Source organism: Octopus sinensis, linkage group LG1 (assembly GCF_006345805.1).
Source record: "Octopus sinensis linkage group LG1, ASM634580v1, whole genome shotgun sequence".
In the NCBI taxonomy this organism is placed as follows: Eukaryota; Metazoa; Mollusca; class Cephalopoda; order Octopoda; family Octopodidae; genus Octopus; species Octopus sinensis.
In genome coordinates this window covers 57,032,440-57,050,006 of record NC_042997.1, presented here as the reverse complement: position 1 = coordinate 57,050,006, position 17,567 = coordinate 57,032,440, and the positions used below count along the sequence as shown (strand labels likewise).

General features: G+C 35.4%; 1 protein-coding gene across 3 annotated transcripts in view; it reads right to left on the bottom strand.

Annotated features, from left to right (window-relative positions):
* Positions 1-17,567, bottom strand: part of LOC118762493 — a 71,604-nt gene that overhangs the window by 35,946 nt on the left and 18,091 nt on the right. For all 3 annotated transcript variants that reach the window (XM_036501107.1, XM_036501110.1, XM_036501114.1), the window contains exons 3-9: positions 10,916-11,014; positions 8,563-8,670; positions 8,081-8,179; positions 7,096-7,194; positions 6,257-6,361; positions 3,748-4,077; positions 1,380-1,610 (exon numbers count right to left, since the gene is read on the bottom strand). In XM_036501107.1, coding sequence (XP_036357000.1) covers positions 1,380-1,610; positions 3,748-4,077; positions 6,257-6,361; positions 7,096-7,194; positions 8,081-8,179; positions 8,563-8,670; positions 10,916-11,014 — 1,071 coding nt within the window. The remainder of the gene's footprint in view (positions 1-1,379; positions 1,611-3,747; positions 4,078-6,256; positions 6,362-7,095; positions 7,195-8,080; positions 8,180-8,562; positions 8,671-10,915; positions 11,015-17,567) is intronic.

Here is a 17,567-nt window from a genome sequence, read left to right as displayed (position 1 = left end):
AATCAGAGCTGAGAGATGCCCAAAGCTTCTATCATTCATCAAGCATCAAGGTGCAGGAAAAACTCTTGTGTTTGTGGACGAGAAGTTCACTCTGGATGCTGAGATGAATCACAGAAATTCTCGAGTGATTGCATACCCTTCTGATGTCTCCACTGTGTTTGAGACTAAGAATCCTGCTTCTGTGATGGTATTTGGAGCCGTGGCGAGTGATGGAAGTGTCATGGATTCACACTTCATTCTGGACATCCTGAAGAACTCTCTGATACCTTGGATGGAGCAGAAGTTTGGGCCTGAAAATGTGGTGCTTATCTAGGATTCTGCACCATACTCGAGGTCAAAAGGAACACAAGCCTTCCTTGCTGAGAAGATGCCATTTTTTGTGAGGGCCCAGTAATAGCCAAGATTTCAACCATCTCAATTACTTTTTATGGGATATAATTCAAGCAAGGACCAATGCTACACCACACTCGAGTGTTTGAAGACCTGCATCATATGTGCAACATACAAAATGAAAAAGGCAGAGGTTGCAGCAGCTGCAAAACATTTCTTTCTCATGTGGAGGCAGTAATTGCCCAAAAGGGTGGCCATATTGAGTGATAAGCGTTTTAGTTGTAATAAATGTTATATCAGAATTATATTTGTCTACTACCATTATTTTAGTATTTATAACTAGTTGTATGCATCATAAAAATTGTCTCAATTTATCTGCAAGACCCTGTAGTTATATGAATAGAAATTAATACATTTAGTAATATTTTTACATGACTTCAAGAGGAAGCGCAACATCTATGACCTTTTTCAGAATCTCTTATAGTGGTGAGAGAGTGGAGCTGGCCTGAATTTAACACCACTACTAAAGACGCCCTAAGACCAAGTAGGTGATGCTATCTAGACAACAGTTTAAATCTATCCCTCAAAAACTGGAAAGGTCACTCTGATGATTTTTCATCCAGCTTCCATCAACTGTATTTCACTCACAACTCTTTAATTGACCAAAGGCAGTAGAAGAAGGTACTTGAACTTGATACCATAAGTTCATATAGCAAACTTCTTAACAAGATAGCTCTGCATGAAAACACACGACACGATGACTGCAAAGGATTTAAACTTCAAACTTATGAGCCTGTAGTCAATACTATAACCAATCAGTCATTTTGCTTCTGCTTTTTTATACTGCCTTGTTACATAGGGAAATCAATTTTTAATAGACAAATGTTCTGTCCAGGAAATGAATTTACAAGGAAACTACAGGCGAACACTTGACTGATTAATCATTGCTGCTTAAAAATGGATAACAGGATATAATCAATGATCTTGCATTTTGGTATTTAAAATTCAATTCTCGACAATAAAATCCTTTCTGATGAATAAATACTTGCCTTTTTATGGATTGACTGAGATCCTTTACCAGACAATTTTATAGTGAACATCAAAAAGCAGTTTTCCAGACAACAATCTTGGAAACTTTGCACTAATGGAAGCAATCTCATGACATTATTTCTAAGCCACTCCTTTCCTGAATTTACTTCAGACAAAAATAATATTGGAAGGAGACATGCTGTTGAACAAAAGTAATTTTTATTTCCATCTTTTTGGTGAAAAGTAGCTGCCTGATAAAAGAAAATTATAATATTAAAAACAATACATATCAATGTTTCAACTGTTTTCTTTATAGTATTTCATTCACAGCAAAGTCATGAATGGCATAACTTCACACTTTCTCTTCTTTCATAAATCAGGCTTCCTGCATATAGAGAATATAATTTTTATCATAATCACCACCATTATCAATTCCAGCACACCTGTTTTCTTTGTTTTAGCTAATTTTTCCCATCATAAACATTTTATTCAATTGGTCCTACCTATTTAATCAGCATTTTTCAGTTGACAAAAATGGAATTTTTAAATTCTTTTCCTCAGATTTTCTCTTTCTCCTTTGAGTGGTATAATAAAATCGAAACCTCAGACTAAGTCAATCAAACTGATCTATCATTTTGTGAATCTAGATTGATACCATCAACTGTTGGTTACAGTTTTCATCTTCAAAGTTCTAACTACATTTTCAAACTAAATAGTATTATGATTATTTCCATTACTTTAAACAAAAATTATTTAAAAAGTTTGACCCACTTGACCTTTTCTGATTTTTTTCTCATATTCTTATATAATATTAAAATAAATTTATAGAGGAAATTGCAGAGAACCTTATCTGAAATTTGGAGGGAATGTAATTCCAAGTTCATAAGATTCAACTTTATCATACAACCAGAATATAGTCTAGCATTATGTAATGTTCACTTATAAATAAGTTTTTTTGTAATTTTTAAAGTTATCAGCTTCAAGCTCTATTTTCAAAAACCTTAAATTATTTCCATTGTGTAAGGGGATTAAATTTAGTAGTAATATTTCATCTTCAGAGTGGACCTAGTCTGAATACTTGCTAATAGAATTAACACACTACTAAAGGCACCCAAAGCCTAAGTGGTGTGCTATCTGGGCAACAGTTTAAATCTATTGTTTAAAAACAGGAAAGGTCATTCTGATAATTTTTCATCCAGCTTTCATCAACTTAATTTAACTCACAAGACTTTAATTGACTTAAGGTTAAGTTAGCTATATGAACTCATGGTATCAAGTTCAAACACACTCACATGTGCTCTTTCAAATAGAAATATTTCTACCTGGTTTATTTCATATTGTATTTGTCACAACTTTTTTGTTCAACAGAATGCTAGTGTATTGAGAGAGAAATTAGGCATAAGAGGAATTAGACGCAGTGTGCAAGAGAGAAGACTGCACTGGTTTGGCAGATGTGATGCAGATGGATGCTGACAGCTCCATAAAGAAGTGCCAAACTTTCAAAGTAGATGGAACACGTGGAAGAGGGAAACCCAGGAAGACGACGAAGTACTGAAGGATGACCACACGACACTGAACCTTTCAGATGAGATGAGAAAGGATCAAGATACCTGGCACCTTACTGTGCTCAAGAAAACCTGCACTCTACAACAGAAGTGTTAAGGTCACTCCTCCTGGTGAAGAGGATCAACCTGCAAGAGTCTTGTGCTGGTACCACACAGAAGGCATTAGTGCTGGTCCTATGTTAAAAGCACCCAGAACACACTGTAAAGTGGTTGGCATTAGGAAGGGCATCCAGCCATAGAAACCATGCCAAATCAGACTGGAACCCTGGTGCAGCTCTCTAGCTTGCCAGCTCTGGTCAAATTATCCAACCCATGCCAGCATGGAAAATGAACATTAAATGATGATGATGATGACGATGGTGAATGATGATTGAAGTCTTTAGGAGTGGCTGTGTGGTAAGTAGCTTGCTTACCAACCACATGGTTCCAGGTTCATTCCCACCATGTGGCACCTTGGGCAAGTGTCTTCTACTATAGCCTCAGGCTGACCAAAGCCTTGTGAGTGGATTTGGTAGATGGAAACTGAAAGAAGCCCGTCGTATATATGTATATATATATGAATGCGTGTGTATATGTTTGTATGTCTACCAACCAGCGATTATAGTGTATTACTTCATTTAAGTAAGCCCTTCCTTGTACTTAGTTTATAGCTTAAATTCATATTACAACTCTCAAAATCTTAAACCATTAATGAAGAAATGAATGATCCAGATGTTTATGTAAAGTCTCAGTACTTTTGTAAATTGAGGAAAATATAAGTCATAAATAAATAATGAGGATTGAAAAAAAAAAGACCTAGATAGAAGAGAATTAGAGATATTACCTTAAGAAAGAATTCTGGCCCACCAGCATGGAGAAATTGCAGAACAAAACGGTAGGTAATTTCTAGTTGACAAGACACAAAATTAAAAGTAAGACAACAGTTGACACATAAGAGGCTGATAAAAGTCACTGTTTCACATTTATTGATGAACATTTGCAGGCTGCTGAGCACATTAGCTATCACTTTTAGTTTGTAATAAACTTTCATAATGTATGCATCTTTCTCAACTAGTTGAGCAGTTGCCATCAAACACAGAAGAATCCAACCATAATATTCAATTTTTTCAGCTTCAGTGCACTCCTTTGGAGAACGAATTTTCTCCAGCAGACTCTGAAAAAAAAAAAATCAGTATTTTGATATTTTGGTTTTAGTATTTAAAAATAATTCAGCATTGGTCAGAAGTATATTGTTTTGACAAGTCAGTTCATTGTAAGAAATTAATGAAATTAAATTAATGAAATGTATGTAAAATACTGTTTATTATTTTAAGAGAGAAAATAGTTTAGTCTTCAGATAAATTGATATTAAAGAAACTTTTTCTAATTAAAATAAATATTGATCAAAACTCAGCAGTGTTAAAGAAACTGAAGAACTAAACTGTAATTGAGATTTGAGAGAGTAAATAATACAAACGAGTAGCCTGTAGTAAACGTTTCCTCTGTAAGAAATATAATTAGTCCTGACATAAATGGCTTGACAAAAAAGATACCCAAGGAAAAATCCTACAAAAACTGACAATGCTGATTTCACTAAAATAAACAGTAAGTTGAGAGAGTCAACAAGTGAATGAAAACCAACTATGCAAAGTATTATAATTATTCTTTGTTTTCGTTCTGTAACAATATAGTAAATTTTAAATTTGAAGTGCCATGCTAAAATCAATGGTTCAACTGCCATACAGATGTAACATAATGTGTGTGTGTGAGAGAGAGAGAGAGAGAGAGAGAGAGAGAGAGAGAGTATGCTTGTGGTGTGTGTGGCAAAGAGAAGGAGATTTGCAATATATTTAGTTGCCAAATACTTTTAAGAGATCACAAGAATAGATCATGAATTTGAGAACATTAATGTTATAGAGAAGGCAGTTCAAGAAAAGTATTCTCAAACAAAGTCTGCATTTTTTAACAGTTGTGCCAGATGGGATCTGGAAGTGGAAGGAGATATTAAAATTGTTACAGTAAGGCATACAATTCTATGGTGCTACTGCTGATCACAGAAATGAGTTTGTAGTTATTATCCTGCAGTACTCATATGCAGCAAAATACACTAGGTCATTTAGTAACTGAGTGTCTTAACTTCAAGCACAATACAATGCTAGGATCTGTAATGCAACTGTAGCGCTTAGTGAAATACATCATCTCTCTTTGAGAGATATAATACAAATGCAGACATTGCATATAACAGCCGGCCTTCGGCTGCTTAGGCCCAGTTGTGTCCACTGCTCTGATTGGTTGGTTTTGGTGCAGTTTTGTCTCTTGCTTTATTTCACACCAATGTGTAAACAAACCAATCGCAACCTTCTGATAAGGTCCCGTGACATGGTTTTCTAGGTTTTCTCTGGAGCCCACTAAACTCTTTAAAAGCTAGTCACAACAAACTATTACTGGTATTTGGTCCTAGACCATTGACCACAGAGCATCCAGCAACAGACAGTCAGTTCCAGTGACTCAGTCATGTTCCAGCAACAGTGATACCAACACCACAGCAGCATTTCAGGACCTTTCTCCACCGTCACCTTCACCACCATCGTCTTCATCAATACACACACAGCAACAACGCCCAGGTTTAAACTTCACGCTGTTTGTGACTACTCACCAAGGTTAACAGCTCAGTCTACCTGCAAGAACTTTCTGTACCAAGTAACCCAGCACAGGATAGCAGCCTCAACCTCTACACGTGTAGTAACCGGCTCTCCACTTTTGCCTCAACCTCATTGTTACAGAACTAACTATTGTGTTCATTACTACGAACTGGTATTTATCTACATCTTGTGTGATCTTCTTCTAGCATCCTGATGTAAACACTTTCTGTGCTCTGTATTTTATCTCACACTTCATTGTGTCTGAACTTCTAGTGTCCTGTTATAGACTCTTTCTATGCTCTGTATTTTACCTCACTTGCATACACCTTGTTTGTACACACTTATGACATGCACACACAGACACACACTTATGTCGCACTCATACACAAACACTCTGCTACCCACGTGTCAACATCTGAATAAAACCTTTCTCTTACATTATTGGTTGTGTCATCTTTCTTATTCCTTTTGGCACTTATCTTGGCCTTTAGTGTAAGGCGACTGTGCAGCATTTAAAAGGAGACATTCTTTGTCACCATCTCCTTTCATACAGTCATTCTACACAAATATCTTGGTTGGTTATCTAGTATTTATCTACTCAAGATATCTGAATTCTGCTTAATAGGGTATTTATTCACTTTTTACAAAAGAAATAATAAATAAATAAAAAATAGACACTAAAATATACAAAATTATTCAAATTCAAGTTACCTTCACATACTGTCTACACTCATTAGCTGTGAGTCTATTAAGCATTTGCTGAGCTGTACACCACATTAATGACTGGTAGGCATGACAGATGGATGTCTCTTCATACTGAAAGTAGAAACATTCAGTTTCATGGCAGTGTTGATGACAGCAGGAACAAAAACAAATTACATGGAGAAAGAAAAGGAGAAAAAGAGATGGGAAGATAAAAGAAAAAGGAGGCTAAAAGAGAAGGGAGAAGTAAAAGGGATGATAATAACTAACACCTTTCACAAAAGGTATGAACAACGCAGTTCCACCCCCACCCTTGTTCAAGGTATCTAAATATCTACTAAATCTATGAATGTTAGAAATCTTTTCTAATCTAGGCACAAGGCCCGAAATTTTGGGGAGGGGTGGCTAGTCAATTAAATCGACCCCAGTATGCAACTGGTACTTAATTTATTGCACCTGAAAGGATGAAAGGCAAAGTCAACCTCGGCAGAATTTGAACTCAGAACGTAAAGAGACGAAATACCGCTATGCATTTCGCCCAGCATGCTAACATTTCTGCCAGCTCACCACCTTAAGAATGTTAGAAATTTAGTTATATTAAAACATACATTTTTTAGCTCCAACTTACAACTTAATGTTAAACATTCTAAGTACTTCTAATTTAAAGTATTATTCACTTATGAAAACTTTAAATTCATAGTATTCATTTCCTTTTCTACTTCCACTCCGTTATTCTCATTGTGTGTATTATATTACTCAGTAGTCAGTCACTTCGAATACTTCCACAATTTAAATGCAATTTTTGTAAACCCTATCAGTATAAGATTTGATCTGAAGAATAATCATACCTTATCTGCAGTCAATATATTACTTCCAGCAAGAATAAGTTGTTCAACAATTCTGTTATGTCCTTGTGAAGCAGCCAACATTAGAGGTATCTTTCCTTCCTTCAACCAAGACAAAAATGCTTTCAATAAATAATGATTTAGCAATAATCAAATGAGACAGTTTTGGAGAAAAAAGTTACAGTATGCTTCTGGAAAAAAACTCAGATGATCACGCACGCACGCATGCGAGCACACACGCACGCACGCGAGCACGCACACACGCACACACACACACACACACACACACACACACACAGAGGAATGGCTGTGGTTGAGAAATCTGCTTCCCAACCACATGATTTAAAGTTTAAACCTGCTGTGCAACACATCTTTCATGATACTCTGGACACATCAATGCTTTATCAGTGAATATAGCAGATGGAAACAAAGAAGCCATCATATGAATGAGAGAATGAGGAACTTATATATTGACATAAATAATGAAATATATTGAAATAAGTTTCATCCGTAAAGATTAGGCAGATAGTTGGGAAAATTACGATCCTGTTAGCAACAATTCATCTCAGAAACTAGTTCCATCTTAAGACAGAAGTACACTGAATTTAGAAATCCAATGGTAATCTATGTATACTGTGGTTGTGTAAGTGGTCCCAATGCATTGCTTTTAGAGCCTATAACATGGTTCTGCAGACATTAAGATATTTATAGTAAAACATGTTATAAACAAAGTAAAATGTTTCTTAGTTGCTTTAAGTTTCAGACATGATGGCAAAGTTTAATTTCTGTTAATGTGATTGAGACTCTCAAGTAACAGAATTGATAAGAAAAAAGATAATTTTCCTTATAGTTCTTATGTGTAAAAAGCCTTAACAAGTGGAAAATAAATATAGGGGGAACTGATGACTTAAATTTACTTTGCACACTGTTAATATTTTCATTTAAATTTCTCGAGTCTGTTATTCCAGAACCATTAGTAATAACTTACATTGTCACATGAGTTCACTGAAGCACCATTATTGATCAATAACAAGACACATTTCTCCCACTGTACTTCAACTGCTAAATGAAGAAGTGTTTTGCCTTGCTGAAAGATCATATTCAGACACAAAAGAATCAAAGGAAAGTGAAACAGCTTTATTAAAAAAATCATAGATATTGACACAATAAGCAGCAGGTCAACAATTAAAGATTGCAGGAAAGAAACACTTATAACAGAGGTACATGGTTACACAAATACATCAAACACATGCTAAGTTAGAAGAAATTGTTATTAAACAAATGAGGATTATAATGGTGATAACAACACCTACAACAACAATGACAATGAAGATAGTATGAGATGATTATTGTTGTTCGTGAAGGAACAGAGGGGAGAGCAAGTACAGAATCCTAGCAACAAAGTTAATGTTAAGGACAATCTCAATGAAAAATATAGCTAAAATAGCAGAATAAAAGTGTTCATCTCACAAGGTCTGTTTCAAGTAAACTTATGCTGTCATTTCTATGTTGCCAGATGATATGAAAAATATTCGAGTCTTTAACCATGATAGCTTTCATAAGGGCTGTTTTTCCATACTGCGAAGGGAAAAATAGTAGTATTCAAATTCAAAATTTGTAAAAGTCTTAAAATTTAACTCTGCTTTTCAATTAATAACAATTAGGTTTTTTTCTGTTTTGCTCACACTTATTGAAATTTCAAAATTAAGTGAAAATTTTCAAATTTGACATATCAGTGTTTTAATCAACAGTTGTGCAGTGACAAGTAGACTATACTTTGGCTTGTTACTATGGAAACAAGCACCAATATGTCTATGGCTTTCAATTCACCAAATCTGAAAGCACTTGGAACAAAATTAAAAGAATTGAAAAATGTGATCCAGATCTTTTTTGATCCTTGAATTAAATTACTATATACCGGGGTACAGGATGGAATTTGATCTTCAAAAAAACAATCACCCCAAAACTAAGGGTTGTCTTATATACCCCGTATAAATTCTAAACCTTAACTTCCTGTGGCTTAGAGTAACACCAATATCAATGGAGAACAGTGTAAACCACTCGCATAGATCCTATGGTTCTACAGCGCAGTATTTTCAACAAATACTTGCATGTATTGATGGAGAACTCCGTAAACCACTTGCATAGATCATGTGGTTCTACTAATACTTACATGTATGTTTGAGAAATTAGGTTAATTATATCAAAATAACAGCACAGCAAACTTAGCAGACAGACACCAGTTGCCACTTGCAACAGCTGACGAATAGAAAATGTAAACAATCAGCCTATTCAGCCTGGTCCCTTGGTCTGTTCTGTTTACACTGCCTCATTTGAGCGCTCTCTTATACAGCATTCAGCCAGATTAGGGCTTTCAGTACAAGTGTAGTTTACAGTAACTAACCTGCTTGTTATATTAGCAGCATGTACTGATACCTTCTGTAACTGGCTGGTTCATGTCAGTCAGACCAATCACAATAAACCTTACAGTTACTGGTTACTTTCAAACATTTACAGACAGGGTTTCTTGGAAAGGATCAAGTTGTCATTCTTTCATAAGCATAGTACTCTCACTGAGTGAACATTAATTTCCAACAACTGTAAAACCCCCTCATGGCTCAAAGTGATAAACGAAGGCAATATGAACCTGTTTTAAGCTGAAAGTGGTAGCATACACCAAGTCCCACAGCAACCGAGCTGCTGCGAGAGAATACAGTGTAACCGGGAAGATGGTAAGAATTTGGAAGAAGACTTATGAAGGAGTATAACCAGGACTGAGAGGCACTGCACACTGGCATGATTCCAGAGAAGCATGTAACAGACCAGGTCTGTGAGCAGCGTCAAAATGGATATGTTGTTTCAAGACCAATAGTCTTGTGAAACAAAAAAACAAACCCCTTTAGCTATGAACCTCATGCCTTTGGCACCCAAGCTATTTTCCACGATAACTTGGGTCAATCTTATATAGCAGGTATAGCTCAATTCCTACTTTCTAAATGGAAATCCTGGCATTTGCCTTGTACACCAAGTTGTATTACAACGCCAGCATATACGGTATTTTTACATCACACAAACCAAAAAAGTACCTATGGTGACTATAGAATTAAGGTATTACTTGAATTTGATTTACAAACTCAAGACTATTCATAAAATTACACAGATGTCATGTTTTTACTTTCAATGAATATAAATATATTGTGTCTAACAAGAAACTGGCCGAACTGAAATAGTGTAGCAGTCAATAAAAGCTCTTAATCTCAGTTTTGTGTATGAGTAACCTTGACTTTCAGTCAAATAATTACCATATCATGCCAAATTAGTCATCAATTAATAGGTACTACAGTGAACATATCAAGTGCATTTGGCGATTTGCTGCAAATTGAGCAAAGGATATGGAAGAGCAGTGTGACTGTGTGAAATTTTGTCACAAATTGGGAAAAACCTTTATGGAAACTTTAGTGCTGCTTCAGGAATATGGTAGGAATAGTTTCAGCCATGTGCAATGTCTTGTGCTAACAAATTGGGAAGAACATCCGCCAAGGCTGATGCCAAATCTGAACAAAGTTTCACATCAATATATGACAATATGATAGTGCATGCTGATATCCATGAAAATCATCACTTGACTGTCGAAATCTAAGCAACAACTGTGTATTTATTATAAAGGAGATCAATTGTCTGATTATTCAACATTCTAACAAAAATATAGCCTTAATGTGATTTATATAAAAAACGTTATTATGTGTGTGCATGTGTTTGTAAATAAAGAAGTCTTTGTGCTTAGAAAATCCTGAATAATTATTTAACAAAATGTCATTCTTACATCATCTCTGATAGAAATATCGGCCCCATTAGTGATCAAACATTTGACCACATCAAAACGTTTGTGTGCAATGGCTTCCGCCAGAGCTGTTGCACCATCCTGTTTAAAAAAATAAATCATAACGTATAATTAATATAATGTTTATTGATTTATTTTATTTATATAGACATTAAGTCAAAACAATTTCACCATAGTTATTAAAGTATAGCAGATGTAAATGGCTGAAAAAATTCTATATGTATAAATAGTATAAATATTGGGTCATCCCATAAATAATACGGCTTTTTCAATTGCATGAACTAAAAGGCAAGAGGTGGGATAAACTACCTGCATTAACTTTCTATAAAAGCAGGTAGTAATTTTACCTTGTCCTTATTCTTAGTGCAAGTTTTGAAGAGTGCAGTTCAATTTTAAGTTATTTTTTTCAAAGCTATAGTGGAAGTGACAAAGGAGCATATTCAGCATATTTTGCTTCACGAGTTCAATAAAGGGAACAACGTAACAGAAAGTGCGAGGACTATTAATGCAGTATATGGGGATTGGACAATAAGCGTAAGCTAGTGTCAACGGCGGTTCCAGAAATTCTGAGCCAGAAACTACAGCCTAGAAGATGAGCCTTCTCCTGGAAGATCTGTAGGTCTCGATGAGGACGTCCTGCAAAGCCTGGTGGAACAAAATTCCATAATAATTGTTGAGGAGCTAGCAGAGAAGCTTGGATTTGGTCAGTCAACTATTCAGCGATGCCTGTGTGCAATCGGAAAAGTCAGTAAATTGGGTCCATGGGTTCCTTACAAATTTTCCGAGTCAAGTTGCATGCAGAGAGTGAATGTGTGATCTTCTTTGCTGTCACATCTCACAAATGAACCTTTTTTGGGATCGAATAGTGACTGGTGACGAGAAATGGGTTCGGTATAAAAAAGTCAAGCACCGAAGACAGTGGGTAGGGAAAGGGGAAACACCAGTACCCCAGGCTTAAGAAGGTCTTCACCTATATGGTGTTATTATTTGTTTTGTAGGATATGAAAGGTTTAGTCCACTTTGAACTTTTAAACCCAAGCCAAACGATAACAAAGGAGGCCTACTGTGAGCAGTTCAAGCAGCTTCAGTCAGTGCTAGAAGAAAAATGACCATCTTTGGTTTCAAGACAAAAGGTATTCTATCAGGATAAAGTTCAGCCACATACAGCTAGGATGACATTTGAAAGGTTGGAGCAGTTTGAATGGGAAATGATGCCTCACCCACCATATTCGCTGGGCATTGTAAGCTGGTATTAATTAAATATAAACTTGACGTGAGATGACAAATGGGAGTTAAACTATAGTTGGATGTCCCACTGACTGTTTCCTCATAAATATTTTCTTAATGTATATTTTTAAATGAAATTTTGTTGATACATTCTTGAAAATGCCAAGGATAATTATGTTGAAATTTATTTATTATTCAGAAAAATGGTCATACCTTTTGGCTGACCTGGAGCACAGTCCCCCCACCCCTTCTAAACTGACCTTTCAGAATTTTTTTTTTCACCGGATTCCTATGTCTTCAATGACGGAGATTCCGAATATGCAAAAAACCATGTTTTACAAATTTTTAATTCTACTCGCCACCCCCACCCACCAATTTTTAATTTTTTGAGGGTTTTTTTCCAATCTATGTGGGAAAATAGAGATTAAAAATATGTGAAAAAAAATTTAATTTCAAATTTTTAATGAAAAATTCCAAAACTGATCCACACCCCATCCTGCTGTCTAAAAGTAAAAGGACCATGGCATGGTAAAGCCCTCACCACAAAACTTGATATGCTAAAAATAACAGCTAAATGTCTGGAGAATTTTTGTGCTTGTGTGTGCGCACATGCACAACTTCTACAGCTTATCCATATAAACAGAGAAAGAAGTACACAAAATATATTTTACATACCTGTTGTTTTGCTTTTTCACTTTAAAGGTAAATGATTCTGATAGAAGCAATTATCTTGTTGTCAATTCATTGGATTAATCTCAACAAAATACTACAAGTTTAGTCACTGGCTCAGCACCTATGTTTGTGTTCTTCATTCCAAAATAATAAAAACTTTAACATACTTCCAAAATGGGACTTCATCCATGTGTATCTGTGTGCATATATGTGGGTGGGGAGGTGTTGGTGTGCAAGAAAACCACTTACGGATGTACTCATAAAATTTCTATTAAAATAAGTTTTATTTATATGCCACGATTGCAATTCTCCATATAAATGATAGCAAGGTGTGTACCAAATGAAATTAAAATCCTGGTTCAATAACAGAGCAATCAAGTTACTAAAGTTTCAACATTGTTGGTAACAATATATTCTCTCTTTTAATTAGATATTGAAAGAGAAAATGTAAGAGAAATTAATTTTGGCAGTAACGACTAAACCCCTTGATTAATTATCACAATCAAAAAGAAATTCAGAGGTGTAACATTGCACAAGTTCAGGTGGAACAGGACATCGTTATACTTAGAGACAGCTCAGCAAATGCCGCTTTCTCACTCTCTCTCTCACACACACACACAGTAGTATAAGAGAAAAAACGTTTTTTTTTTCTTAAACACACAAGATATAGTCGAAAATTTAGGATGTTTTAAAAGATACTATATTTTATCATCAGAATATATATACTTTCTCACAAAACAATTAAGATATATTTATTTTAAACTGCTTCTTTGTAGAGAGACAACTTTTATTTTTGCTCTTCCCCAACACACAAAAATTAGTTTGGGTGCGAAATATTTTTGTTTTTTTCTTCCTAAAATGCTGGTATAAAGTTGTAAAATTTTGTTGAGAAAAAAAGTGTATTTTGTTGAGAATTAATCCGTTTATTTGACAGCAAAGAGGTAAGTAGTACTTTGTCGGTGAATTTTTACCTGTCTACATACACATACATGCTATTATATATATTAGACAAAATGAGATAACAAAGCCTTGGCTTTTTTTTATCTCATTTTGTCTAATATATATATATACATGCTACCCACATTAGACACCTCACACATATCACTATCAAACCAAGAGTTTAACTCCGGTCTGTCCATAGCGCTTACTACTTACCTGTCACTCTTTGGGTTTTATAGATACCAATACCTCACATGTTGTATATATATATACACACGCACATTTATATACACTATGACTTCAGAAGATATGTTCAGTGTAAAATATACACAATATAAATGTCACATTCTCTATATATTTAATAACGAACCATGTAATTCACACTCTGGAAAATGTATTTCTGTAAAATGTTGGGAATGGGTAAAATTTTGACCCTGCCAAAGGACATTGCAATGGAACAAGATACATTATCACGCAACTCAATTCTCACGTCATCGAGGCAGTGATAGCGATTGGCTCTCACAGTGGTAAACGCTTATTCACACCTCAGATACCACTGGTATCTTGCGACAACCAGTTTCCCTTCCAATTATAATGCAGGCAGTTTCCCATCAAACTAGCCTTCTCATTCACAGCCAACAAGTCTCAGGACCAGACTTTAGATTGTGTTTGTGTGTTTCTGCCCACTCCAATGTTTACACATGTCATTATGAGCTGAGCATTTGAAAATTAGTGCGGATCAAACACAAAATATCATTTACAAAGAAGTTTTGTAAATGTAATAATATCATGAATATGTACTGTGTAGAGCTGCACATAAATATAATAAAAACCAACCATTATTTATATTTTGCAACATTTCCCATGCCATATTTCAGTATAAATACATTCATACTTAAAGTTGTTATTTTCCACCCTCCTTTCATTTCCCATCATAGATGGGTAGGTTTGCTAGTATATATAATAATCCCAGATTGCAGAATAGATTTGAAAAATTAAAGCATTTTCCCTTTGCAATTTTTGGTGCTGAAATGAGTTTCATTTTTGTGACAGGGTGGGAGAGAGTGAGAGAAAGAGAATGTGAGTGAGTGACAAAGTTTACCTAAACTTTGAATGGTGTAACAATCATCGTTTAACGTCTGCTTTCCATGCTGGCATGGGTTGGACTGTTTGACTGAGGACTAGCAAGCTAGGAGGCTGAAATCAGGCTCCAGTCTGTTCTGGCAAGGTTTCTACAGCCCTTCCTAATACCAACCACTCCAAGAGTGTAGTGGGTGCTTTTCAAGTTCCACTGGTACAGGGGCCAGTCACATGACACTGGCATCAATCATGTTCGAATGGTACTTTTTATGTGCTGCTGGTATTGGCATCAGCTGTGCCAGTGCTGGTGGCACGTAAAAAGTACCATTTGAGCGTGATTGATGCTAGTGCCATCTGATTGGCCCCTGTACCAGTGGAACTTGAAAAGCACCCACTACACTCTTGGAGTGGTTGGTATTAGGAAGAGCATCCAGCTGTAGAAACCTTGCCAGAACAGGCTGGAGCCTGATTGCAGCCTCCTGGCTTGCCAGTTCTCAGTCAAACAGTCCAACCATGCCAGTATCTCTCTCTCTCTCTCTCCCCCCAAAAATGAAACTCATTTTGGCACCAAAAATTGCAAAGGGAAAATACTTTAGTTTTTCAAATCTATTCTGCAATCTGGGATTATTAAATATATTATATCCAGTGATTTTAAGAGGTAGGAAAAAGATATTTTGTTTTAATATTATACTTTTACTCCGTTTCACACATACATACGAAAACTCTAATGTGTTTTTTTAGATGAATTTATCGTTCATTATTTCTCAACACTTTGTTACCACTAACTTCTATAACCTCTGCATTTTCACTTATTCATTTCAAACTTCTTTGAATTATCAATCTAATGTAATCCACACTCTCTTGAAAACGTATTTCTGCAAGATATTATCTAAAATTATGGGAAAAGAAAGAAATAACAAAAAAAAAATATGAAAATGGGGCTGGGGTGAAGTTTCTGAGTTTCTGGACCCCAAAATGGGTTTTGTAGCATATTAAGGTCACTGGAATTCATTCAACAAAAAAAAAAAAAAATTTCCATTGATTCCGGGGAGTGGGAGGAATCATGAGATTAGGCATCCATAATGCATGTCGTTTGAAAGGTATTTATATACAATTTCATTAAAAGATATTCATTTTCCTTAAAGTTACGAGGGAAAAAATCAAAATCTTGTGAATTTTCCCTAGTCCTCTCCCCACCCCTTCCGAAAAGATTTTATCCACAAATTTCATTATAATAGTAATGTATGCCATTTGAAAAGTATTTATATAAAATTTCATATAAAAAAAACCCCATTTTCCTAAAAGTTTTGAGGGAAAAACTCGGTACTTGTGAATTTTTCAAAGTTCCCCACCCTGTTGCTTTCCGCGCATTTTTGTTTTCATATTCGTTTCCGACACCTTTTTTTGTTTTACACCCGTTGCACTATTTTTTTTTTTCTGATTTCGTTTCTGGGTAATAATGTGAACATTAACCAAAAAGTGTATTTTGTTGAGAATCCATTTATTTGACAGCAAAGAGGTAAGTAGTACTTTGTTGGTAAATTTTTACCTGTCTACATATACATACACGCTATTATATATATATATATATATATATATATATATATATATACACATACATACACACACACTACTTCAGGAAAAAATACATACAGTGTAAAATATACACAATATAAATGTCACATTCTTTATAAATTTAATAACGTACCATGTAATTCACACTCTGGAAAATGTATTTCTCTAAAATGTTGGGAATGGGTAAAATTTCCAAGGGTTCCATTCCACTTCACCCCAGACGGTTTCCTAGATCCCAAAAGGGTTTTGTAGCATATTAGCAGGTCACCAGAATTCATTCAACGGGGGAAAAAAAGGATTTCCAGAATATGTGGGGGAGGGGGAATCCGGTTTCCCAAAATAAAGAAATTTACTCTTCCACAATTCTTTGTGATGGGGTGAAAGTAATAGTAGGCATAAAGTCGGTAGTAGATTGATGGTTGTGATGGTAATGGGGTGGGCAGACGTAAAGAATGTGGATCGCACCCCGCTTTCCGCCAATGGGGTGATAGTAATAGTATGAGCTGTAATTGTGATAAAGGTGGAGTGGTGGAGTAAGCGATGTGAAAGACAGTGGTGATGGTAGAGGGGAAGGCGGTGAAGACAAAGGTATTGATGGTGGTGGCGATAGAAGTCTGAATGGCGTGTGTACGACACCTGTGGTGGCGATGGTGGTGGTACTTGGTGATGGTTGAAAACAATCAACAGAGAGAGAAAGAAAGGTTAGACAGAAACCGTACAATTTTTGGTTAATGTTTACAACTTGACCCGAGTTTAGTGAAGAGGCACTAAAATAAAATCATATTTTTTTTAACAACGGTAGTATAATACCTTGTAATGAAATAATAGACAACATTCAGAAGGTTTAACAGAACAATAATGATTTATTATAAGAGGAGGTGATGATAGCATTCAGTCAAGGTTTGCTTGCAAGCATACGGGGTATAGCATTCAAAGATATGGTTTAACAGTGTCCTAAGTGAACAGAAGAGAAGTTCGTTATAGGGTCACAAATCCAGAAAAAGGTGTATGCAGCATATTATTTATGTAACACTTACTGTTACTGCATATTGTAAAATATGAACATGATAAATTTTCGAACAGTCCATAAATAGTTATTTAGTTCTAGAGTGTTTCTCCATTAGATGTTGTCTACATGATA